The sequence below is a fragment of the Cucumis sativus genome, chromosome 4 (assembly GCF_000004075.3).
Source record: "Cucumis sativus cultivar 9930 chromosome 4, Cucumber_9930_V3, whole genome shotgun sequence".
NCBI classification, from domain to species: domain Eukaryota; kingdom Viridiplantae; phylum Streptophyta; class Magnoliopsida; order Cucurbitales; family Cucurbitaceae; genus Cucumis; species Cucumis sativus.
The window spans coordinates 1,688,862-1,715,506 of record NC_026658.2 but is presented as its reverse complement, the minus strand read 5'-3'; the positions used below and the strand labels follow the sequence as shown (position 1 = coordinate 1,715,506).

General features: G+C 33.4%; 4 protein-coding genes and 1 non-coding gene across 13 annotated transcripts; 2 read left to right on the top strand and 3 right to left on the bottom strand.

Annotated features, from left to right (window-relative positions):
* Nucleotides 1-1,103: 1,103 nt before the first annotated feature.
* On the bottom strand, nt 1,104-1,222 carry LOC116403574. The gene has a single exon (XR_004216380.1). It is a non-coding gene; the product is annotated as a U5 spliceosomal RNA (small nuclear RNA).
* Nucleotides 1,223-4,519: 3,297 nt separating this feature from the next.
* LOC101221103 lies at nt 4,520-9,042 on the top strand. Of its 2 annotated transcripts, none has more exons than XM_011654735.2 (4): nt 4,520-4,996; nt 5,494-8,060; nt 8,245-8,335; nt 8,569-9,042. In XM_011654735.2, exon 2 carries the CDS (start codon nt 5,670-5,672, stop codon nt 8,025-8,027), a length of 2,358 nt encoding a protein of 785 aa, XP_011653037.1. In that variant the 5' UTR covers nt 4,520-4,996; nt 5,494-5,669; the 3' UTR covers nt 8,028-8,060; nt 8,245-8,335; nt 8,569-9,042. The 2 variants fall into 2 exon arrangements, with proteins under 2 accessions (XP_011653037.1, XP_004152307.1); XM_004152259.3 differs by having other exon boundaries at nt 8,245-8,345.
* Nucleotides 9,043-10,504: 1,462 nt separating this feature from the next.
* On the top strand, nt 10,505-12,061 carry LOC101219368 (stress-associated endoplasmic reticulum protein 2). The gene is made up of 3 exons (XM_004152086.2): nt 10,505-10,667; nt 10,820-10,976; nt 11,714-12,061. Exons 1-3 carry the CDS (start codon nt 10,665-10,667, stop codon nt 11,758-11,760), a joined length of 207 nt encoding a protein of 68 aa, XP_004152134.1. The 5' UTR covers nt 10,505-10,664; the 3' UTR covers nt 11,761-12,061.
* Nucleotides 12,062-17,481: 5,420 nt separating this feature from the next.
* Nucleotides 17,482-20,417, bottom strand: LOC101221345 (pentatricopeptide repeat-containing protein At4g37170). Its single transcript, XM_011654733.2, has 2 exons — nt 20,144-20,417; nt 17,482-20,023 (listed from the first exon to the last, which is right to left on the bottom strand). The coding sequence occupies exon 2, from the start codon at nt 19,673-19,675 to the stop codon at nt 17,618-17,620; it is 2,058 nt and encodes a 685-aa protein (XP_011653035.1). The 5' UTR covers nt 19,676-20,023; nt 20,144-20,417; the 3' UTR covers nt 17,482-17,617.
* A 709-nt stretch (nt 20,418-21,126) lies between these two features.
* LOC101221582 (protein IQ-DOMAIN 14) lies at nt 21,127-25,348 on the bottom strand. 8 transcript variants are annotated; one of them, XM_031884065.1, is made up of 8 exons: nt 24,715-25,348; nt 24,255-24,354; nt 23,844-23,929; nt 23,242-23,634; nt 22,966-23,196; nt 22,619-22,837; nt 22,103-22,240; nt 21,127-22,019 (listed from the first exon to the last, which is right to left on the bottom strand). In XM_031884065.1, exons 3-8 carry the CDS (start codon nt 23,904-23,906, stop codon nt 21,321-21,323), a joined length of 1,743 nt encoding a protein of 580 aa, XP_031739925.1. In that variant the 5' UTR covers nt 23,907-23,929; nt 24,255-24,354; nt 24,715-25,348; the 3' UTR covers nt 21,127-21,320. The 8 variants fall into 8 exon arrangements, with proteins under 8 accessions (XP_031739925.1, XP_031739921.1, XP_004152309.3 ...); XM_031884061.1 differs by having other exon boundaries at nt 22,966-23,634; nt 24,715-24,755; nt 24,879-25,347; XM_004152261.3 differs by having other exon boundaries at nt 22,966-23,634; nt 24,715-25,347.
* Between the last annotated feature and the right edge of the window lie 1,297 nt (nt 25,349-26,645).

Genomic DNA, 26,645 nt, shown 5'->3' with positions numbered 1-26,645 from the left:
GGAATGATTTATTTTTTCAGCAAATTGTTCACACATCACACCCTCTCTCCTTCAGACTGCAACTACACCTTTCAATTTTAATCTCTTAAATCAATCTTGGTTAAGTGAACTTTCCAACAACATAACTATACACTTGACCTATTAACTTTATACATTTGACCTATTAACTCACGCTAATTGGACTCTCAAACTCATACAATTATATAAATGTTGTATAAATATAGTAGAACCTTCAAATTTAATTCTAAAAGTTAATCTCTTTCTAGTGAGTTTAACAGTAAATGACAAGACATTTACATTTTGAAATGTTAGATAGATTTTAACTATTAACAAATAATAATTAAACCTTCGTATTCATACAATTATTGCTATTATAAACAATTAAGTCTACTATTAACAAATAGTAATTGAACCTTCCTATTCATACAATTATTGACATCTTCTTTTAGTCTATTGCACAAAGAACTATGATTTTTAGTGTCTGTTGGTACTGTTGTGGTGTGAAAGAAAACACTTACATATTTATATTAAAATTTAGACCTAGATATTTAAGTTATAATTAATGAGATTTGTTTTAGCATTTATCCAAATATATCTAATTTGATTAGAAAACTTCTTTTACCTTTTTTTTATCACATAAAGTTGAAACTTACAAAAGAATAAAAATAAATAATTTTTTTTTTCTATCTATTGTAAAATAAACATCAAAATATAATCAGTCAAAAAATAAATAATCATAATCATAAATGTGTCTCTTAAATGAAGCTTTAATATTGTCTTTAATAGACGTTGAATAATAATTTATATGATGATGTAAAATACATCTCTATTTTATCTTCTTGATATTGTCTATCTTTTGCCAAATAAAACAAATTAATTAATGAATACATTCCTACAATTTTAACTTAAAATACAACATTGGAGAAATAATTTAGAAATGCAATGTTAAAAAGACTACAATTATTTAACATTTATACCTCTATTTAAAAGTAGAAAATAAAAGGAAAACTGTCAAAAATATAAACCAAATAAATGTATTTTATAATTTATTAGCCCAAAGGACATGGTGAATTAAAAATTTTACTTTGAGTTCTGTAGGGACCGACCACCGGAAAGAGGTGGGGTCCTCCAAAAATAGGCGTATGCCGCTTGGCACGGGGAGCACACGGTATTTTTTGGTAAAAGGCGAAAGAATAGCTCGCTTTGTGCTCACCGCACGGCTGCGTGAATCGTCCGAGGCAACATTGGAGATATTTATATTGGCTAAGCGGTCCACTGAAATGTTTCCTTCCGATGTGGGAAGTCCCCAACTCATTATATTAAAATAATGGTAACAATATCAATATCATCCCATTCATTTAATTACCAATTCTATTTTCTCAATTTCCAATTCTCTCTCTTATTATTTTCCAACTTTCCATAATATTTTTTCTCATGAGTTTTACAGTAATTAATAAAGTATTTGATTTTTAAGATAAATTGTTTTTTTATAAAAACTTTGGAGTGTATTTTGCCATTATTTATAAGAGCTCTTCTTTTTCAAATTAATCCAATCAAACTATTAGTATTAACAAATCGAGCAATTAATTTTTTTAGGCTACTTAATCGATATCACGTTGTAGATGATGGTTATTATAAACTTTTGAATCATAAAGCTCTTGATGAGTCAGTCCTATCATTAACGTTAATGCTCTTATACTAGAATAATCAAAAGAAAATCTAAACTTTCTTGATTTTTTTTTAATTTAGAAAGTACGTCTACCAATATGGTGCACGTGATGTGATTTTGGCAACATATCATTTTGAATCGTCCTATGAAAAAGTTAACACACATCTAGTTGGGCATGCATCCATTTTGTTATGTTATTTAAAACAAAATATTTGCTTTATCTTTGTCTTTCTATCGAAAACCCATGAATTACAATGGAAGAAGTCACAACGTCTGGTTGAACCTCCTTCCATGACAGTTTTTTGAAAAGTTGTCAAATAGTTTCAAGTTTATATGTTTTACATAGGTGTTTGCTTGTTGTAAAGTTATGTTGCTTAAAATAAACAACACACAACCCATCTAATAATGCATCGTACGTACGTAAATTTGCAACAATGCCATGATTTTAATTTAAAGGACTATATAACCTTTTTGCACCATCAATCTTGTCTGCTTTAAAAAAGCATTCTTAACAAGGTACTATATGTCATCACCCATTTTCCCATTTAAAGCATTGGCATGCACTATAGTTTCATTGCTTCTTCCTCTTACCAAGTTTTTGAAAAATACCCATTGATTAGCACTTATATTGTAACTAATTAATCACATCAAGTTCACATTCCTTACTCTGAATACTAATGAACAGTTTCTTCCCACTATTTAGATCACTAATGAAATAAAATCATTCGATTAGTGAATTATAAATAATCAAATCTAGAACGTTACCTATTTGAATCATCATCTTTAACATACTTCTTAGTCTTGGTAACTTTTGTTGCCTTGCTAATTATATCAATCTATCACCATGTGAAATGTGACTACAACCGATCGAAACATCTCGTTGAACAATTGTTTAACCTCGTACTTTTCAACACACCAAAATCAAAGAATACACACTTCTAATCACAGTTTATTAATTAATTTAAACAAATTATAATTAATTAAGTCTCCCTGCTTTTTAAATTAAATTTAAATTTACATTTTTGTTGGTATTTTTAAAAATTGCAAAATAAATTAAAATAATTGCAAGTTATGACAAAATTTTGTATTATACAACTAATAATCATCTATCACTATACCGTATCAATTACCATCAGTGATATAATTTATTGTAGGTTGTAAATATTTTGTAAAATCTACTATTTTTTTTTAAAAAAAAAACTTATTTTAAATCAATTAATAAACATTAAGACTAAAAACTAAATTGAGTATTTAGTACAAAATAAAGGTTGAAAGTGTAAAGTTGGAAACTTATCAACCAAATTGTAACAAAACTCAAAACTTAAAAATAAAATTGTAATATGCTAAAACACAAGAACTAGATGAAAATCAAACTCGTAATTGAAGAATAAAAAATGAAATTTAGAAATCAAATGAAAATTATATCTAAAACTTATGGTCCAGAAATATATATTATTTTTAGTACAAACTTCGTAAAAAATTTATTTAAAAAAGCACGAAAGTTTTCAAAAAGAGATAATTGTAGAAAAAATTTCAATCTCAATACTCAAAATGGTTGTTATCTCACTTATTAAAATTTAAGAACTTTGTCATTTTGCTTACGTCATTATTTGTCAAAATTTCTCTCTTCCATTGTTAATTAGTCTGTATTGCATAGAGTGTTCTTCTTCCCGAGTTTCTCATTTCTCTATGTCTAACATACATGTTTTGAGCGAGAAAAAGGACAAGATACCAATACACGTATGAGAGAGGAAAGTGAGAGCGAGAACCCAATCCTTTCTCCCTAATTTATGGCTAATATCGTTAGCCGTTAGGATGAATTTTCCTAGGACGTATTCTATATCAAGTAATGTTCACTAATACTTAATCAGAACTACTGCAACCACAATTAGTTTCCTTATATGTATCAACGGTAATAAATTTCAATCAAAGATGGAGTTAAATGATGAATGAACATATGAGTTCATATTCCACCAACTCATTTAAGACTAGAGGTGTTTATGAGTTGGATTGGATTAGAATGAAAGACTTTTTAGGCCCAATACAATTGTAAAGATGGTAAATTTCATAAACTCAATTCTTATTAAAAGAACAACCCAACCCAAATATGAAACTTTGAATTGGGTTATGTTGGGTTACTTAAGTTATTTATTTTATAAAAATAATTAAAATGTTTACAAGTAAAATTATGGTTTAATTATTTTTATATATTAAATGGAGATCAACGACTCAATTTTAATTAATAAAATAAATAAATTTATTTGCAAAGTGTTTAAAGATTCGAGGAGGTTTTGATGAATTAAATAAAACTAAAATAAGTATAGTAAGTAATAACTGTGACGTAAGTAAAAGGAGTATACACTTTAACGTTAATTATAAATTCCAACTAGTTCGGGTAATTTTAGACGAATCTATGAAATTCATTTATTTGGACCAAATCCAAGCGGATGATCTATTTTTTTGGACTTATCGAACTTTTTAAACGCCTCTATTTAAGACTAATCAATCCCAAACAAGATGCCATATTAAAGTTAAGATAGTTACTTAATAATAAAAACAAAATACAATTATTGTAAATGACACAAAAATTTCATATTCGATGTATATTCATAGAAACCTGTTAACATCTATAGATACATATGATGCACCGTGAACAGGAGGTACATAAAATTTAAAATTTTGGTATTTTGTAAATATTTTGATAGCTAAATTTGAAAATGTTTAGAAACTAAACTTACCGTTTCAACTCTATAAATGCAAGCTATATTTATAAATATTTTAAAAAAATATATAAATTATTCCAAGGAAAAAAAGAAAAAGAAAAAAGAAAAAGGAAAATTGTGCTCTCTCAAACGACGCCCAAAAATATCACTAAAAAACGATACATAGTCGATTCATACAGTCCAGGCGTAATCCCCCATCAAAGCACCTTTGAAGAACACCATTTTTTTGGCCTACCCAAATCCTCCATGCACTACTATTTCTCTCCGCTCCATCAAATTCCTTATCAACTTCGATCATACAAACGCTACTCTCAACGAATCGACAATCGACTTTCCCTTCTCTTCACTTGGACACCAATTTCTCTTCAACAATCCTGCTACAATTTCTCTTGACTTTGATCTGTGTCAGAAGCTAGAGGGATCCTCGATTGTTTCAAACTACTCTAGAAGCATTCGATTGGTTTTAAGGTTTCGTTGAGGAGTATTTCTTCTTTTCAGGTTTCGGTGAAGGGAGGAGTATTCGTTGTGCCGATATTTGTGTAGGGACTGATTCTGTTCATGGATACTGTATTTGGAATTCAGCTGCTGAGCGTCCATAGTGAGGGTACTGCCTGTTTAACTTGATTTGGGTTTTGATTAATATTAATGCTATGTGAAGTTTTTTTTTTGTGTGTGTGTGTGTGTGTGTGTGTGTTTTTGTTTTGCATTATGGTGTTTTTAGGTTGTTTTTATTTGTTTGGTAATTTGGGGTTCTTTTATCGGTGTTAGAATGGAATTTTCTTTGTTTATTGAAGGGTATTCTTGTTTGAGTGTGTTTTGGTGGTTAGGTTATGCTTTGTTGCTTTCTTGTTGAGGATTTACGATTTTAAGGAAAAAGGATAATGTGATTATCTGTGTTAAGAGAAAAGAGCATGTGGCGATTTTTCTTCTAGTTTCCTTGGGGGGTTTTGGTTTTTGTTATCCCCCACCACCTCTTCAATGATTTTATCGTTTATTCTTTTGCTTTTAAGTTATGCAGTTCGATGTGTATGGTTAGTTGACAATGTTTTTGTAGTTTATATATTGAATCAAAGGTTGAAGATAATGTTTGTTCTTTGGCAGTTTGGTTCGACATTGATGTTCAATGGCAATGTTAAGGAGTACTTTTCCTTTTGAAGTATGAGGAAACGCTTAGTCAACGAAACAAATAGGTGGCTGCTGAAGGTTCTATAGTAAACAAAAAACCCTGCCGTTTTAATAAGAAAGCAAAGCAGGCAAGTGTAGACGAAAAGTTAAGAATGGATTGTAATAAAGATGAGGCTGCAAGGGCTAAAGCAAAAGCTGAGGAGAAATTTACAGCAAAGGACATAGTAGGGGCTAAAAAATTTGCTTTAAAGGCACAAAATTTATATCCAGGGCTTGAGGGTATCTCTCAAATGTTAGCCACACTTGATGTCTATATTTCTGCAGAAAACAAAATAAATGGAGAAGTAGATTGGTATGCGATACTTGGTGTGAATCCACGAGCTGATGAGGAAACGGTCAGGAAACACTACAGGAAGCTAGCTCTTATTCTTCACCCTGATAAAAACAAGTCTATAGGAGCTGATGGGGCTTTTAAGCTTATTTCTCAGGCTTGGAGTTTGTTGTCTGATAAATCAAGAAGAGTAGTATATGACCAGAAGAGGAATGGTAGCATCAACAAAACTATTTCAGCTTCAAGAGGGACTTCATCTTCGCCATCTGGGAGAAATGGTTTCTACAATTTCACAAAAAGTGCTACTACTTCAAATATGAAGAGACAGAAAAGTGCACCGCGATCAGATCATTCCTCAGCTTCATCTCAGAAACCAAGACCAACCTTTTGGACTGTGTGCCATCGGTGCAAGATGCAGTATGAGTATCTCAGAGTCTATCTGCATCATAATCTTGTTTGCCCCAACTGTCATGAGCCATTTTTTGCTATTGAAACGCCCCCACCCCCTGCAAATGGTGTGAAGTCTAATGGATGGGATTTTACGCAGCCAAGTTATCAAACTGGCAGTAAAACTGCATATAGTCAAGGGAGGAGTAATATTGCCTCATCATCAAATCAGTCCACACATAGCCAAAACAACTTTCAATGGGGTCCTTTCTCAAGAACAGGTGGTGCTTCGTCTGCTGCTCAAGCTGCAACTGTAGTTCAGCAGGCATATGAGAAAGTGAAAAGGCAACGCGAGGAGGCACAAGCTGCCAAAAGAGAGGAACGAAGAAAGCATCAGACGTCTAGGAAAGCCCCTGGTGCTTCATCTACAGGGCACACTGGTTCTGCAAAGAGAAGAAGAGGTATAGATGACGTTTCTTCTGGCTCCCATGCAAGAGATATGACCAATCAGTCGAAAACTGGCCTGGAAAGGACCAGGTTGGGCAATCTGTCTGGCTATACACAAAGTAATCTAAATAGAAATACCAAGCTTCAGAGCTCTCAGGATGCTTCTCTTAGTGAATTTCGGAATTTATTAATCAAGAAGGCCAAGATGGAAATAAGGAAAATGTTACGTGAATTGAATTCCCCAACTTCAACCACTGGTGCAGTCAAAGAGGGAAATGGGAAGGAGCAGGTAACTGGGAAGAGAGAGGCAATTCCAGTGAGTGATAAAAAGGGTAATAAAGAAATATCAATTGAACTTCTGAACTTAAAGAGGGAATCACAGTCAGTGATTGGTTTTCCTAGCAATTCATGTTCCCGTGAAGCAGGAATGATGGTAATAGATGTCCCTTATCCGGATTTTCACAATTTTGATAGAGACTGTACAGAAAGCTCTTTTGGAGATAATCAGGTCTGGGCTGCTTATGACGATGACGATGGCATGCCTCGACGTTATGCCTGGATTCAAAGTGTAGTATCTTTGAGCCCATTTAAAATGAAAATTCGTTGGCTAAATCCAATAACTGATAATGAATTGGGTTCACTGAGTTGGGTTAGCTGTGGTTTTCCAAAAACATGTGGGGGTTTTAGAACTGGGAGGTGTGAGCTTTATAGCTCCCTTAATTTTTTTTCACACAAGGTCAGATGGTCAAAAGGCACATACGGAGACATTTGCATATATCCCAGAAAGAGAGATGTATGGGCTCTTTATAGGAATTGGTCCCCTGAATGGAATGAACTGACATCAAATGAGGTAATACACAAGTATGACATGGTAGAAGTTCTTGAGGATTATAACAAAGAAGTAGGTGTTATTGTTACTCCCCTTCTCAAGGTGGCCGGTTTCAAGGCTGTATTTCATCAGCATTTGGATCCAAACCAAGTAAGAAGGATCCCTAAAGATGAGATATTTCGGTTTTCTCATCTTGTACCTTCACGCTTGCTCACAGGTAAAGAAGCGCCAAATGCTCCGAGAGGTTGCAGGGAACTGGACCCTGCAGCCACTCCTATTGATCTTCTTCACATTATAGAAACTCCAAAGGAAGAAATCATAGAGATTGAGGATTTTAAACCACAAAGTTCTGTGATTGAGATCGTAGATGTTAGTGACGAAAAAATGGAAAAGAAACCAACGGAAGCAAGAAAAGAGGATATCATGAAACCTATAGCGATAGAAGTTGCGGAAGATGTCCTAGAACTTAAACTGGTCAGGAAAACAGTGCACACTAATGAAATGCAAGTTTCTTGAACATGGATTATCTATTCGTCATCGGCATGAATGGTAAACTTTGTGGAAGCTTATTGGAAATAGTTGATATCTTTAGCATTCGGACTTTTTTTTCTTTTTCCTCTTCAAGGATTTCTTAGATGGATCCGTACTTGTAAATCATTCGTTTGTTGTTACTATGCCTTTGAACTTTAAGATCCTTTTAGAAGGTTAATTATGCCCTTTTATGTTACTGTAGCCACCCGTGGAAGCTCCCTTGGATTTGCAAGTTCTGTATATATTCCCTCCCATAGCTGTTTTACAGAGCCGTCAGTTTGTGACCTACTCAAGTAAGAATGAGTAAGTAATTACTTTCGAAATCTCTTTTCCTTTCTGCTGAATGCATTGTATTCTCAATTCTTCATGACCTCTCAAATGATAGCTTTTATATATTTGTCTTTAGAACCATGTTGTTGAGCTGATTGTATTCTATACAATATCACTGATAACAGTCCTTACTCCAATACTTAAAAGTGGCTTTTTTGCTGCTTTCTCTTGACTTTGGTTCCTGTTTCATTTAAAGATACTGAAGAGGGTGCATTTTTGAACGTGTTGGACGCTTCATTTTGATGCATATAAGAGAAGGGGCCTCAACGAGAATCAGGTGTTTTTTCTGGATGTCTTGGGTTGTTCTCTCTTTTGTACTTGGCCATGCCATTATAACACGTAAGTTTAATCTGCATTAGTGTTTAGAGGGTTCCTTCACTTTGACTGAATATCGCAGAATACTGCTTTCGGGGATGGATTAAAAGTTTGATGCATGTAATGGGTTTAATGAACCCATGAATTCATTATAATTCATGAGTTGTCTTGAAACTATCAAGTCTATAGAAACCATATTTTCCATTTTGGTCATGGTGATAAGTTTGTAATGATACAAAATCATTTTAAAGTTTGGGGAATTTTGTTGTACAGCAACGGATATGAACTGGTAAAATTTGGAATTATTTGCGATTTTGAACACGATGTCTTTACAAGAAGGAAGTGAATAGTTTAATTTTCTTTCCATTATACTTCCCAAGAAACGTGTTTGATTTAGACTATTGGTTAGGGTTTTGTCCAGGGTGGTTGGTACTTGGAAGTTAATTTTCTACCAATTTCTCTGACTATGTGGTAGGGTCCGATGAATTATCCCCGCATGTCTATTTGACTTCCCTGAATTTGTAGATTAATGTAATATAAAAGAGCAATAATGAGGATCAAATGAATATTTGTGGGTTTTTGGAAGAGAATAGTTTTATTTGATGATTTTGAGTTATTTAAAATCAAATAAGTGAAATTAGTTGTAACTCATATTGATTCATTTGCTATGGTTTATGATTTTAATTGATACTTGAATGGACAATTTTCACAATTTTATAAGTATAATTCAATGGGTATCTTTATGTTTATGAGAAGAGGTTTTGAGGTTTTAGGTTTCGATTCCTCCAAACCCATGTATGGCATTGACATAAATTGTACTTACTTGACTTCCAATTGAACTTTCAAATGTGAAGATGTAAAAGAGAAAAAATCACGAGTCTATTGAACAGTTGTGCCCTAAAAATGAATTTAACTTTCAAATGCGAAGATGTGAAAGAGAAAAAATCACTAGTCTATTGAACAGTTGTGCCCTAAAAATGGAGGGGCAAAATATTCATTTACAAAAAATCGTAGAAACAAGAAGGAAATGAAAAAATTCTCCTATTTTCATCCTAGATATATATTTTGATATTTTATTAGAAAATAATTAAAAAGGGGATAAGAGCAAAAATGACCAAATTTATAGATTTATTTACCTTAAAAAAGTGAGGTGGAATATTGAATTTCTATCTTCAGTATATAAGTTGAATTAAGTTCATTTGGAAGCTATCTAAACAAAGTCTTTTAATAATGATCCTTCTATCTATGCCCAAACCCTTCCATCTTAAAACTTATGAAATTTTTTCCATTTCATTTAATTCTAAAATTTTGATTTGATTCCTCACTAGTTATTTTCTTTATCTTCTTTTCGAATTTCCTCTGCACACATCTTTTTTAATTTTTTCCCATATAGAATTTCTTTCATTTCCATATACTTTTCCATTTTATGAATATATACAAACTACACAATTATCCTAAAAAGTAATTCATTCATAAAATGTATATTTTATACCATAATCTCTAAATATAAAAATAAAAACAAATATTTACCAATACAATAAAATATTATTAATAGTAAACACGTTATATTTATAAATAACTTTTGCAACAATTTTCCTATTGGGTTAATATTTAACACCAACTTTCCATTTAAAATAATTTCGTTAATTAAAAATATTTTATTTAACAATTGCAGCCGTGGCGGGCAGAGACTGACCGAGTTGCCATTCTCTGACGCGGACACAAGACCCAGTCAACGTGGCATCTAAATAACCAATGAACATCCGCCACGTACGTAAACTACGTGTTAAACGCTACACGTTTAACTACAATATATTGTTTCCGAAAACAGCCACGAAAAAGAAAAAGAAAAAAATCCTGATTTGTTAAGTTTGTTCATTGATAAATCTGAAGAAATTCTTGGTAATCTGAAGAAGAATTAGTCTCCATTTTTCTGATCCAAGATTCATTTGCGCCTCCCGGATCTTCCTCTCAGAAATGGTATTTTCCTTTCCTTTCCCTCCCCTTTTTGAATTATTTTTCTTCCTTTCCTTACCCTTGATTGTTTCCTCTCTAGGGTTTTTCTATTTGAGATATGATCATTGCTGATTTCGATTTGTGTCGGTTTATGATTTGATTGATGGGTTTTGTAGACGACATCGCGGCGTCTTGCGGATCGGAAGGTGGAGAGGTTTGAGAAGAACATTTTGAAGAGAGGGGCTGTGCCTGAGACTGCTACAAAGAAGGGAAAAGATTACCCTGTTGGCCCTATTCTTCTTGGATTCTTCGTTTTTGTCGTCATTGGATCATGTGAGTTTTACATTCTGGAATGCTAATTTCTTCCTTTTCTCTTTCGTGTGCTTATGCTTATATTATGGCATTTTGTGGATTTTTGTTTTGTGATTACATTAGTCTATCTAGTAGGAGCCTGATATCTATCCCTTCTTTATAAATTCTCGTGAAGACCCAAACCCAAAGTTCGAGAATTTATGTACATATATATATATGCTACATGTGTAAATGTATTTGTAACCTTTGTTTCTAATGATGGGTAGAAAGAATTCATCCAGTGAAGGGAGTGCAGCACTGGGTCCAAAATTGTTTAGGATTGGATTTTATTGATAATTTTCTGGCTCAACAGATGGCCCACGAACGATTTTCATCTAAAATTTCTAAGAAGCATAAATGCTTTAGTTTTTTAGACTGGTTTTAGACACTTATTGATGCAATAAATATGTTAAACATGCATAGAACAACAGTTGTTGAACGACAACTAGATGACAATAATGATAGCTTTGAGAGTGAAATAGATGAAGCTATAGCATACAATTGCATCAACACATTTTATTTGATTTTCCTTGTCTTTTGGTATAAAATAATATATATTTAAAACATTTTATATTTTAATAAGCGTGACCTTGCTGTGTCTGTATTTTTCTTAGTAAAATCTTAAACGGTTGTTCATGAGGTTTATTTTGATGAAGTGAAGTGGTTTTTGGTTGTGTATCGGTGGGCTGATCGTGTGTTCCATTGTTGGAATTGTGCAGCTCTGTTTCAGATAATCAGGACGGCAACAGGTGGAGGAATGGGATGAGAGCCATCTTCAATTCGGATGAGAGGGGTAGCAGAAGAGGCAGGACATGAGGTTAAAACTTATTGAGTTAATTTGTTTGTACCCTCTGTTCTTTGCCTATTTGTCCTATCCTCTAGGAGAAGCTTAGAAAGTAAAGAGTAAGTAAGACCATTTATGGTCATCCTGTGAATTACTCTTATTATAAAAAAAGTAATTTAAATAACAGTGCACATGCCTAAGTGCTATGCTATATCCTATATCTAATCGTTTTGTTCATTGTTCATGTCACAATCTCTCAACTCTATAGGTGCACTTCCTTTTACTTGTGAGTTTGGAAAAAAAATGCTTTCACTTTTGTTACCCTCTTTCAAGCACTTTTTACCTGTCTCATTCCAAGCCCAACCCAAGAATTTCATAGAAAAATTGCCATAAATACCGTGCATTTGTAGAGCTTTCAATTATAAACCAAACCAATGTGAAAAACAATTCTCCTCGTATTCATCCCTACTCTAGGCCCCATGTTTTACTTAAGATACATTGTTGGCCTAGTGATTATTAAAGGACTATGGTTCAATACAAAACGTAGACTGAATGGTGGCCAGCCTCCTAGGGGTTGAATTTTTCATGGCACCAAAATATTATAGGTTCATGGATGAGAGGTGTCACAAACTGCCATTTTATTATATCCAATGGCTTTAGAGGTTGGAAAGACTGTAACGAGCAGTAAAGAATTTTACTTCTAAGTTTATGCATGCCACTGTGTTAGTAGTCGAAAGTTGTGTCGTTACATCGACCTTATGGATTGATAGAAAATTTAGAGCTTTCTTCGGGGAAGGGACCTAGATTTTCCTATCCCTGCTCCTTTCCCCTTCAGTGGCAGTATAATTTTCATTTAAATAAAACATTATAAAACTTTTCTAACAAACACAAATATATAATTAAAATGTTAAGTTTTCATAATGTTTTTCTAACTTGAATATTACAACATTGAGTTTATGAGTTAGAGTGTTTATTTTAGAGCTATTTATGTATAAATAATTAAATGGGTATCCACTTAGTCCACAACTCCCTCCAGATTCTTCGTGTAATTGAAGATTCTCTCTGAATAAATGAAAAACAAAATCACCTTTAGGTTAGGTTCCAACATGGATCGAATTTTGATCATATACACTACCTTTTTAACCATTCGTATGATTTACTGTTTGTGCTTCAAACAAACTACTCTCTCTCTTTCAAAGTAAAGAATACATGTAGGATTGGATTGAAACTCCATTGCTCAAAATCAAACATTGAAGTACAAATTTCTTTACAAGTTAGTATTTAATGACTCTTTTTTTACTAACTTTAATTGTTTTTATCATTGAAGTTTGTACATTTATATATATATAAAATTTCACATTTTTCTTCCCCTTCTTTCTAATAACTCTACTTCTGGTCATTAGTGAAGACTAACTTTGGCAAGAATCATCAATGGTAACATGTTTCGATGACAACCTCCTCCAACCAACTTTGGCCACCACGTTCGTTGTTTAATTTCAGCAAATTGCAAATTTTGTCGACCTTCGATGTACAAACTCTAACAACCATCTTCAATGAATACTACTTCTAGCAGCCAACTTCAAATATCACTTTAAGAGACTAATTTTGATCTTAAACTTCATCAATAATTTTAAACGACTAACTCCAATAATCATATTAGTCAATCATATACTAAAATCATATACTAAAGGAACTTAGTTAGTAAAAGATCATTTTCTAGTGCTTAATAGTTATATTATACGCCAACTTACTACAACCAATATTGCAAGAAACTTGCATATCAAAACACATCTGAGAAACTGTAACCAAATATTTCAATGCATTAGCCTATTTGAATGACATTTCATTCATAGTTCAATGATGGATGAAAATTATTATGATTGCATCTTTACCAAGAATTGGTGGAATATGGATCTCCATGTAATTTTAATATTGATATGATATTGTCTTTCGTGTGCATAATTTTTTTATGATTTTACTTTTTGGCTTCATACTATATATCAATATATATATATATCTAAAAATTTTGCAATCCATCGAAAATTTTTCCAATCCAACCCATATTGTTTGAGTTGATTTAATGGATTGGTTTGATTGTATCAACGGAAAATGTTTATCATTTTTAAAAAGTATATCTATACATTTTTATTTTATTCTTTTTTAAAATCATGATAAAGATAATTATAGCATTTTGGAAATGTTTTTTTTATAAATATATTTATATATAAATTGAGATTATATTTATCTTAATTAAATATACAGAAATAATTAAATATTTTTTTTTTACATATTAACTTTTTATTTATTCCAAAATAGAAAGCTAGATAAATAGCTAAACCATTCTAACCAACCCAACCCAACCCAAATGTTTCTGGCTTTGAAGAAATTTAACTCAAAATATTATTATTGATTAACAATCACATCACTTATAAATGTGTTCATGATGGAATGCATCTATAACTCAAATATATTGCTCCTTCATACTAAGGATTCAAATTAGATGGGTAATACATACCTTTGGAAAATTTGGTACAGATGTGCCCCATGAGAAGGCTGAACATAACGGTGGAATGGAGGAAAAAACAGTGGAACATGAGAGATTAGAGGGTTTGATATTAGCCAAGGAGACTGCCTACAAAAACCAAACAACAACAGTTTTCTCAACTCTCTGATCTCTCTCTTTGTATTATTAGTTATATGCAGGCAAGTCATCCTTGGCTACAACACTACCCTCTACATTCTCATGCACCACCATTCTTTCGCAGTAAAATGTGTTAGAGACTAAGAGATTTTTAGTAAAGGGAACACATCTTTCTTTTTTATCTTGTTGCTGTACCAAAATTGACAGAGAATGAAGTGAGCTTTATAGAGGAAGTTGAGGGTATGGGATGGGGGACATGATTGGGTTTCTGGAATATATTCTTACTCTTGCCCATGCAGAAGAGAGAGGATAGATAATCTTTTTCAAAAATGCCCATTTTATTTCTTGTGGTATGATAGTGGAATCCCACACTTGTCATTCTCCCATTATTACTTACCTTTCCCAATAAGACTTTACCACTTTAACCTTTTTTGTTGCTGTTGTGGACCTACTCAGCTTGCTCATTACTTGGTGCAAATTTTGTACTAAGATCATCTTTTTTTTTGTGAGGTGAGGAGTTGTATATATATGATTATTGAAAAGATTTGTAACTAAAAGTAGAAACCAATCTATGTGGATTGCTACTTTGCTTCAACTTGTGTGTGCTATTTTTAGAGTTTAGTGCACTTGGTGTGTGAGTATTTAGGTGAGACTAGTTAGGATGTTTAGTGGTTGTCGTTTTTGTATATTTTCAACCGTAGAAAGATCTATCCATATAATCGTACCTTGTAACTACATTTAAGATCATTTTTAGCCCTAGGCAAGGATGTTTTCTCTTGACTTGTAACTGAGGTTTTCGTTTGCTTGCTTCATGCATGCATTCTCTTGAACCATTCATCCAAACTCGTTGTAGATGAATAAATTAGAGCATCATTTCACTCATCATTTCGACTTTTTCTCAAGCAATTGGATGTTTGCAACTTGGTCTTGGAAATGCACACATTGTTGTGCTTTGGGCACAAGTATTTCAACCCTGTGATGCCAATTAACAACTTGCCTCTATTTTAGGAAGTTGCGTGACTACCCACTCAGTTATTCCACACTTCTACCCCAAGTCAGAATTTCTATTAAGATAAATTTGAACCTTTCAACAAAGTAAGATGAACATTTTTAGCACTACAAAGAAATTGAGTTTTTAGTGACGCACAAAAAAACGTAATTAAAACGAAAAAACTTTGTTGAAAACTTATCCTATCGCTAAAAAGAGTGCAAAATTTATGATATCAATTATTAAAGCCTAAACTCTAAATTCTAAAAACTCTTCTCACATCATTTTTCTCTTATTTATTTTTTTTCTTGTAAGTCGTCCCTCCACTCAATCAATTTTTTTAATTCAACAACGAATGAAATTGAACGCTGAAATTTCCAACTTTTTGATTAAGGATATAATCTTCAACGATTTGTTGGATTAGTTCAATATACTTTTTCTTTGAACTTTCTTTTAATAGAAAAGTTGATCACTTATGCATTATTATTACTATCCATTTCTTTAAACGAAAAGAGAAAAAGAAGAAGAAGAAGTAAGAAACAGCGGTTAAATTACAATAATACAAACAACTTTTCTATCTTTTAATACAAATATTTCTTCCAAAAGTGCAATATTATCTTTTACATTAACAACAACAATCAAAGTATAGAAATTTGTATAATATTAGAACTTTAGATACAAATTGAATGTAGGGTGATCTATAAAGAGGTGGGTGCATTTGATACTTCTCAATCTCATTTTTGTTTTACTGATTTCAAAATGTTTGGAGACGAGAAATAGAATAGTTAACTCTATTCCTCACTCTCTCCTTTCACTATTCTCCACCCCATCTCTCATATATCACTATTCATCATTTTTCAATTTTACTATTTCTCACTTCTCCAAATATAGATTATAATAATTCAAACTAAAAACTAATAACTCACAAACTTTTACAACCGCAGACTATAATAACTCATTTTACACTCTCTTAGTTACATTATTTTCGAGGTAGCATATAATTTTATAATATAATATATATATTGTTGATTTAGAGGGTAGAGACGTAGAGGATATGGAAGAAAAAAGCTATGCCTATGCCCAATTGTCAGAAAGCGCTATGGATGTGGGAATTGAGATAATGTTATTATTCTCTTTTGCCCATAAAATCTAGAACACTCTTTTTAAATTTATTTCTTCTATGGTGACACTAAGTAGTATTTTATTATGTAAAAGTCACTTTTCGTCGTCGATCTTATGTTTATATTATCGACTCTAAAGATAAAAGATTTGTGTTCTTTAAATTTTTGTTAAAATAATGATTTAAACTTTAAAGCAGTACTAAAAGAAATTGTATCTGATTTATAACGATGTAGTTCTTGTAATATTACGTTTGTAATAGTTTTGTTCTTGGATTCAAACTCTAACATGCGACAACTTATTTTCCATATTTTTAAATATACAATAACTCATTAGGTAAGAAAGTTCAAATTTAATGACTTTTTAATTTTGATTATCCACTAACTCAACGTCCATTAAAATAGAAATTTGTGTACAATAGATCTTGTAAAGTAATTTTTAAATTTTGAGCATTTTTTAAAATAGCAAAATAGATTAAAATATTAGAAATTGATAAATCAATTTTGTCTTTGTACCACTAATAAAGTATATATCAATGTCTATTATTAATAGAATCTAAAAATTTTGCTATATATTGTTAAAGTTTTGTTAAATTTGCTATTTTTAACAATTTCTCTAAATTTTAATAGTGTTTTCTTTCTCTCTTTCTTTTTTCCACATCCTTTAACACATATTTTAGTCTACCAATATAATATGTGTATATATATCTTTAAAATACATACTTTATATAAAATAATCATGTTATATAAGCTTCTGGTCAACCAATTTGAAGGAACTTACATGATGGGTATGAAAAAACTTAAAAACTTGACTAAAATGAAAATGAGCCAAAATATTAGGAACAAAACTAAGAACTAAGTATGAAGGTGATCTGAAAATTAGAGAGTATCAATCTACAAGTAAAATTGTTTGGCATCTTTGTTTGTAAGCTTATCTAAATGACAATACAATACACTAAAGCAGAACCCAATGTTATAAAGCAGGTAGTATCGACCTTGAGGTCAAAACTAACTTCAATTCTCATGTTAGTAAATATGATTGAAACAACTTGACAAAGGTTTGAACAAATCCCAACCAATCATTTACAACAATCACCAATAGTCCTTACATGAACAACTACCACCTTCAAAACAATGAAATCTATTTGAATCTCTCACAATAATTTTTCTCCCTGTTATATTAGAAATAAACTTAATTGCATTATGGCAATCTACACAAGTTCTAAGATTCTTGAAAACTTTAATTGGAGTACCTGAAGGGGTTGAAATAATTCCAAATGCAACTGCAAGTTTCTCACTATGGTAAGAAAGGTTCTCTTCTTTCTGTTCCAATTCCACATCATGTAACACAAAGTTTGTATCAGGTACATAACCAACTTCTTTCATTCTCTTCGAGAGCTCGCTCAAATACTCGAGTATTTCCTTTGATTTCGGATGTGAGTTGTCTCCGACGGAGAACACGTGAACCTCTCTCCTGATCTCTATCCAACTCATCCCAGGCTTCTTCACTATTCCCCTACTATCCATAGTCTCTCTAATATTTGCTTCTTCAGCCCGCATACCTGCACTTGCATAAATATTGGCTAGAGTAACATAAGTGGCTGGATTCTCAGGCTCTATTTCAAATAATGATTTTGCCGCTCTTTTGGCTAGTTCAAGGTTTCCGTGTATTCTACAACCACCAAGTAAAGCAGCCCATATATATTTATCTGGCTTAATTGGCATTTCGTTAATTATGCTCTCGGCTTCTGTAAACTGACCAGCACGAGCCAATAGGTCGATTATACAAGCATAGTGATCAATGGTACGAGTCAATCCATGCTTTTCCTTGATGGAGTGGAAATACTCAAGTCCCTTATCAACTAACCCAGCATGAGCACAAGCAGACAAAACTCCGATAAAAGCAATACCATCAGGCTTAGTGCCTGATTTAAGTAGCAATTCAAAGAAATGGAGGGCCTTGTCGTGTTGACCGTGTTGTGCATAACCAACAAGTAGTGAAGTCCATGAAAACAAATCAGGTTGGGGCAATATTTCGAATACACTCTTGGCATTCTCAATGTCACCACACTTTGAATACATATGAACTAGAGCGCTTGCTGCAGATGAAAATGAGTCGAATCCTACACGCACCATGTAGGCGTGAATTTGCTTACCTAAATCCTCTGCTGCAAGATCAGCACAAGCATTCAAGACACCAGCAAATGTGAAGTCATTTGGCATGATATTTGAATTCATCAAGTGTCTAAATAAAGCAAATCCCTCTTCTCTCCTCCCATTTTTGAGGTACGTATGGATCATCGTTGTCCATGAAACGACATCTCTTTCCTCCATCTTGTCAAAAATGTATCTAGCTTCCTCTATACTTCCGCATTTCCCATACATATCCAATAGTGAGCACCAAACAACCTCATCTGAATCCAACCCCATTCTCATTATATGACCATGTATCTTCTTTCCCATGTGTAAACTTGGAATAGCTGCTGAAGCAGCAAGTGCACTAGATATAGTACACTTGTTGGATTTCGAGTAGTCATGCTTTTGCATCAATCTATACAACTCCAACGCCTCTTCAGGACGGTTATGTTGAACACAACCAGATATAATTGCTGTCCAAGAAAAGTTATCTCTATTAGGCATTTTGTCGAACAAATTTCTTGCTTTCTCAAAATTCCCTCCTTTGACATACCCAGAAATCATGATATTCCAAGAACACAAATCCCTATGAACCATTTCATCAAAGACTTTCTCGGCATCCACCAAGCTCCCACATTTAGCATACATATCAAGCAAACGATTTGAAATGTATAATCCAATGGACCCGGAGGTTTTGATGTGTGCATGGACTTGTTTACCCTCCTTAAGAGCTCGTTGTTTAAGACAAAATTTTAATAAAGTCAAGTATATTGAAGCATAGGGTTTCTCGATGCGATAAAGCAATTGAACCGCCTCTCTTAAACGACTTTGGCCACAGAGAATGTCTATAGCTTCTTTGAATAGCTTGGAATCACAAAGACGGTTTATGTAGGCATCTTTCCCATCAAACAAGATAATTTTTTTCCCAATATGGGTTTGAGAAGGAGTAGTTAAGTCTCTAGTTAAGATTCTTCGAGACAAATTTGGAACAACTTTTAGGAGTAGAAATGTCATAACTTTTAGAGTAATTGGTGAAAGCCAGAAAAGAGAAGAGTTACTTCATTTCCTCAAGCTTGGAACAATTATAAAGTGAACATTTCGCAAGCGAAATCTGTTCATCCTTTTCATATCTCCTTTATACTGCAACCAAAGAGAGGAAAAACTTCATAACATAAACCCATATCTAAATAAAAAAAATCATCTCAGTTCATCGATTCCCTGCTTCACCTAAATGAAAAAGATGGAACTTGAAAAAAAGAAAACCCAACCAATCTTCGGGTTTAGGGATTATTAAAAGGCATTTTGTTCGTTTGGGGATTCCTCCACCAAAACCCATCATCCAAGAATCCCCTACTTCGAAATCTGGACGAAACATCAGGAAAGAGAAATTCTCAAATGGCATCGAACAAACGAACCGAGGAATAAATTTAAGATTAAAAGACACAAGATGAAGAAACAAAAGTCTCACATGAGAGACTTAACCTCTTTTCCATTGATTTTCAGCACTTGAATCTGAAATTCGACGCCGATTGAGGCCTTGTAGTTAACATCAATCTCATTCCGACAGAATGGCAAGAGGAGGTTCGATTTCCCAAGAACAGAGTTGTCGATCAAAACAAGGTTGAACATGGCCACCGTGGTTCTGGTCGGACGCCATTGATGAAGAGGGAGAAGCTTGCAACGAGGAGGGAAGGGAAGGAAGGGGTATTCTTTCAAAATTAAGTTTGATCGAAACCCTAAAATGTTTAACAGAAAATTGTGAAAAATATATTAAAACGAGAAAATAAAAATAAAATTTCTCAAAAATATGAAAAAAAAAATAAAATGAATACATTAAATTAGTTATGAAATTGTTTAGTTGTTTATAAGAAATTATTTAAGCCAACTTAAAAAATGTATAGACCAAACCATCGGAAACTTAAATATTATTTCAAAGTTTTACGATGAATTTGGAAAGATCCACATATATTTTTAAATATAGTAAAATAACGAGATAAACAAAAAGAAAAAAAAGCCTATTTTTCTTTTCCTTTACTTTGTTAACATTCAGTAAATTCCTTGGACATTTGTGTAAAAAACAGAAACAAAAGAACCAAAAAATCAAGACGTTTTTCTTGAAGAACGTTGAAAAAAGTGAGTAATTTTTTCTTCTTTCGTTCATTTTTAATTTTAAAAAGAAAATTAGTTGTTTGAAAATAGTTTATTTAATATTTTGGTAGAAATTATAAACATAATGCTTGAATTTTAAGCCTCAAGTACTTTTAAACAAAATTAATCAAAACCTTATATTTGAATAATATTTTTGTGGCTAAATACTTCATTTTAGTTCCTATTTAGAAACCTCAATTTAGTAACTTATACATCAACATTTTTTAATTTAGTGTCTTACTATTGGTTAGTTTTAAATAAAGGCTGAGTTGATCCAAGCTTTTTAGAAACAACATTCAATTATCCATAATAATAGAAGAAAAAAATTGTGAAGTAGTCAAAGTATAACATTAAAAGAAGCCCAAACCCAAAGCCAACAAGCCAAAACCCAATTCCAAACCTTGAGTTTCTTATTACAAATCAGTATTTTTGCAACACAAAACCATATAACATTAAATACACTCAAATTCTATCATTAGAAACACAGGAACAAGAAGAAGGGTTAACTAAATCACACAAATCTGTTAAATGGTTTCCTTCTAACTCCAGTTGGTAGTGAAGCAAAGCTGAAGTTCCCGACCGATCGCAAAGATTGGTTGTCGTCTAATGTTGCATGATCCTTCGGGGACGACATTAAACCTCTGTTTCTATACGATCCAACACTTTGCGTTGGAGGAAATGATTGTCTTCTGCTAGATGCTTCGCTCCTTGGCGTACCTGGAAACCTCTCCCTCGGGTTACTACGTGCTCGAACTTTTGCGTTGGCTGAAATTGTAGGAGTCATATAGTGTGGTGCCATATATGGAGGGCAGCTAACAAGGCTGTCGTCATCCTTTAACCTCATGTCAAAAGGAGATAATGCTCGGCTGCCTCGTGATCTCGAATCATTGGAGATGGTTGACCTTGCTGTTTGAGGGGTTCTCAATCGGAGTGGTGACCGAGCAGGCTTTGCATTTGAGAATGCTGTTGATTTCGTGGACTTTGGTGTGGGAGTATCCCTAACATCTAAGCCGAAATTGTGTCGTCTAATGTTGCTTGAAGGAGACCGTGGGCTTGACTTCTGCTCCGGCTGGGGTGTTAAAGGTTTCGGTAGAGGATGCTTTGGAGAACCTTCAGTAGGTAACTGACCTTCTAACCATTTCAACCACCTTGGAACTCCCATGGAGCACGTATCCATTTGAGAATCTTGTCCCAATCTTGGAGTGGTTCTCTGCAAGTTTTGAGCAAGAATCACCATTGAAAATGCAACATATGAAACACAATTTCTCCAATCGACTCTCGAAGGGCAATTACCTGGTGGGATTGAGAGTATGCATATGCCCTTGCACGTTCTCGTTTAATGGCCGCTTCTACCTTTCTCTGCAACCGGGCATCTTTTTCCTCCTTTGTTATTGAGCTTTCATCCCAATCTTCATGGTTACCTCCCTCGGACTAAGCAGATGTTCACAAGCATAAGCATATTACAAGACCAGAGATAGACAAAACGATTCAGAAAACTCTTTCCGAACACGGTACCATTAAAATGACACCCTCGATAATGTTTCCTCAAGTAAAAGAAAACTAAAAGTTGATAAAACAAACAGAAGATATAGAATGGCGTTGAGCGTTCCATGTTAAAATCTTTCTTGTTTTCTGAGAAGTTAAATCTCTTTCTTTTTAACCTTTGAGAAATGTCAAAAATGAATTATGGATTATAACTTTCACCATTTTATAATTTTAAAAATGAAAAAATGAAACATAACTAAATAAGCTCTAGTGTATTCATTCATACCAAATACAAGAAATTTTGTAAGGAACTAGAACACGTACTGCATCAAAGGTACTGTGAGCTTCTTTATCATTGGGATGATCCTGGAGTTGCCTCTGGTTTTCCAGCATTTCAATTCGTCGTGATTGTATAACTGATTGCACCCGAACCAAAAGTTGCATCTGTTTCTTAGCATTCAATGTCTGGCGTCTCACATTATTCCCTCGTATAACACCTAGAAGCCGTACCTGACCCTTCAACGCTTTGAAACTTCTCCTCGCCTGAGAAATTATATCAGTTAATTGCAAATGTTGGTGATCAGATGCAGTTCCTTGATTTTGTGATTAATGGTTTCAATTTTTTTTTATAGCTTAAGCTGATCAACATACAAAGGAAAAACAAAGCTTACCACATAACCTCTGTAGATTGCTTGGATCTTAGTAGCGGAAGAATGATGGTTCGTCGGGGTTGGTTTTGGAATGTAGCTGACTTCGTTGCAATGATTCACAGCCGTTGGAATGTGGGCCCCTTCCTCTTGAGGATCGGCAATGGTTGGAATGTTCTTGACTTCCTTGTGATGATCGACAACTGTTGATGATGAGCAAGCTTGAGGAGGAGAAGCAACTCTAGGAGGAGGAACCTTGGGAGATGGTTCTTTGGCAGGAGCAGCTCTAGGAGGAGGAACCTTGGGAGATGGTTCTTTGGCAGGAGCAGCTCTAGGAGGAGGAACCTTGGGAGATGGTTCTTTGGCAGGAGCAGCTCTAGGAGGAGGAACCTTGGGAGATGGTTCTTTGGCAGAAGCAGCTCTAGGAGGAGACGCCTTGGGAGATGGTTCTTTGGCAGGAGCAGCTCGAGGAGGAGAAGGAGCACGAGGGGGAGCTGGTTGAGGAGGTATATAGGGTGGTGTAGATGGCCGTTCAGGAGCTGGAGGCCGGAAAGCTACTATTTGCTGCTCCCTCTCAAAATCACTAAAGATTTTCTCGACACTGCTCGGCTTTCTAAAGATAGGAATGAAAGAAGTGGACTCTCCTTTCCCATCTCCTTTCCTTTCATTTCTGCTGTCATTCTCATGAACCTGCTAAATTATCAAACCACAATGTTCACAGTAAAAAATGTTGAATTGTCCATCTATTTTCATGCATATATGATCAAAATCAATACTGAGAAAAAAAACAGTTGAGCAAACAAAAGAAATTAAATATACAACAATGTTAATTCTCAATTCATCATTGATAGTTACATCCATACAAACATACTCGCAAAATAAGAAGTCAAGAAACAACTTGCCTCTCCTGACTGACAAGTGAAAAATCTCTTTATAACTGAAAACCAACTGCCTTTCTTTCCCATCTTCCTTGCATTAATTTATTTCCCTGAAAGAGAAGGAAAATGGAATCTTCAGCTTCAGTGCAGCCATCTTTACGTTATAGAATAACTCTTCTATCTTATTGCTCGACAAACATCGATCAAATAACAACGAATACAAGAAAAAGCATACAAATTACACACCAAACTTCTACAAAGAACAAATTTTTTATCAGTGATTAGTAGCAAAACAAACCATAATGCATAAATCTATCAAGTTGATCACCAACCTAGAAAGTACAGACACAAATCCCTACAAAACCCCAAAAATGGTTCGAAACGACAGGGCCAAGGAATTTATCCATTCCCTAGCCTCTCTAATCCATCTCGTACCTTCGTCGTTCAGAGGATGGTCTTGACACTAAAGAGGACAACCGTTCTCACCCTGAGCTAGGTCACAACAACCTCTTTCTGAGGAGACAACCCTCTGACCCTGAAAAAGCAGGGGCAACTTACATCCTTTATTCAGATAACAACAAACACAAGTAAAAGCAAGAAACATAAACACCAAATTTGCTACCAAAAGCAGAAACCATCTTACAGTAATTCAAAGCAAAACAAGACAAAACCATAATTTACAAGAATTAGCAGCATCAAGTCCACATCCAACGCAGAACACATACAAAATTAACCAAACCCCAATTTCCAAGAGAGAGAAAACAGGAGAAGAGAGTAATCTGAACTTGTTAAACATGAACAACAGCAGAAAATAGCAGCAAAAGCAGTAAAAGACCTAAAAGGGAAAGCTAAAAACAGAGGGAGAAGAAGAAGAACAACAAGAAGTTACAATTACCACCAGAACTGACCCAGTTGCCGAAAGTCCTCTGCAAATTCCTGCTCAAAAAGACCCGAAAAAAAATTCGGATAAAACCCACAACAGTTGATCGAAGAACACAAACCACTAAAAACCCAAAAAAGTTCAACCAAAAACAACAGAGAAAAAAAAAAAAACAGTACCCTCCAAAAAGCTGTACACAACAACCAAAAGGGAAAAAAGAAAAATCAGAGACAAGGGTTTTCTCCCTTCCACCCTCTCTCTCCCTCCCTCCCTCTCTCTCCCTCTCTCTCTACTTGCAAGGTTCTTCCTGAGCTACATGCTGAATTGCTGAAAGAAATCTCTCACTAGAGCAACCCCTTTCTCTTTCTTCTCTCAATAAACTCTGGTTTTTTTCTAAAGAACTGAAAAATGGGTTGTTTGCTCGTTGGAATTCTACTTTTGGGTTCAACTTTTTAGAGATTTATTTGTGTTCTTTGGGTTGTAGGAAGAAGAAGAAGAAGAAGAGAGAGAAAAGGGGAAAATGGGGTGAGGGAAATTTGTGAGTAGAAATGGGAAATGGGTGCCAAATTTCTTTATTGTTGAACCAACTTTAACTTTATAGTGGGTGTGGGGAAGAGGAGAAGAAATCAACATAAACATCAAACGTGTTTCCCTGTGCTTAACGGTTGAATTAAGAAGATAATGGCATCCTATAAAGAATTGTGGACTCTTCTTCTTTCCTTCCTTTCTCTTTTGTTTTTATTGTCACTTTTTTCCCTTACAAAATATCTTTCTCTTTTATTTTATTTCCACCAAAAAAATTTTTCTTTTTCTTGAAAATGATATCTTACTTTCTCCATTTTCAAATTTAGAATTTGTTCCAATACGATGAAAATGATAAATTTAATAAAATATTTACAAAAAAATTAGTTATATTACTGATAAACATCCATAAACACTATTTTTATAAGTGATATTGATAGACAATAATAGAAGGTTGACACTTTCTATAACTTTATTATAGCTCGTAAATATGCTTTTGTCATGTATAAATATTAAATTTGTCTTATTGTTTTTAATTCATCCCTAATTAATAATTAAGATCATTTAAATTATATTTAAATTATGTTGTTCAAGATTCTTTATATTTTTTTTTAAAATTAAAATTGATTTTCACTTATGTATTTTTTAGATTAGGTTTCTTCTTCATGGTTCTTTGATTTCCTTTACTCTTCTTAAACCACAAAAAATCAGCATAGTTCAATTGACGTAGTATTTGTATTATCAATCTCAAAATAAAATTTTTGATTCATCTATCATGTGTGTATATATGAACTATAAATTAAATCATAAAACTACGGAGGAAATCCTTTAGAGAAGGGACCAATCTCATTAACAACTACGAGAACAAGGGTGACATGATGGTGATGTGAATGATAATATATAAGGATGAAAATGAGAGAAATATGAAGATGGGAGGAGATTTTGATTCGTTTAAGATCTCCATTCCGTTTGATAACAACTTTTACCACTCTTAAACACATCACTTTTATCAAACAAACTTCTTCGTTTTGCTACTTACTTATTAGGAGTGTTTTAGCAAACCAAGTTAAGTTTTGTAAGGTAGTTTTCAAAAACTTGTTTTTGTTTGAGAAATTTTGTTAAGAATTTAAAATGTTTGATTTAAGAAAAGTGAAAACTATGTTTAAAAAAAAATAGTAAAAAAACAATAACATTTTTAGCTAAAAACTCTATTTTCCAAATCTTTACATATCGTCTCTTATGAAACCTCAAATTATCAAATAGACACGAGCTCCAAATTTCAAAAACCAAAATTGTATTCTATCATTGTTTTTTTCGATCTCTTAAAAATCAATGAGATATCAAATTGTAACCATTTAAATGGTGACTAATCTATAGATTCTAACTTATTTTTAATGTTCTCTTTTTCATTCTACGTTCACCAT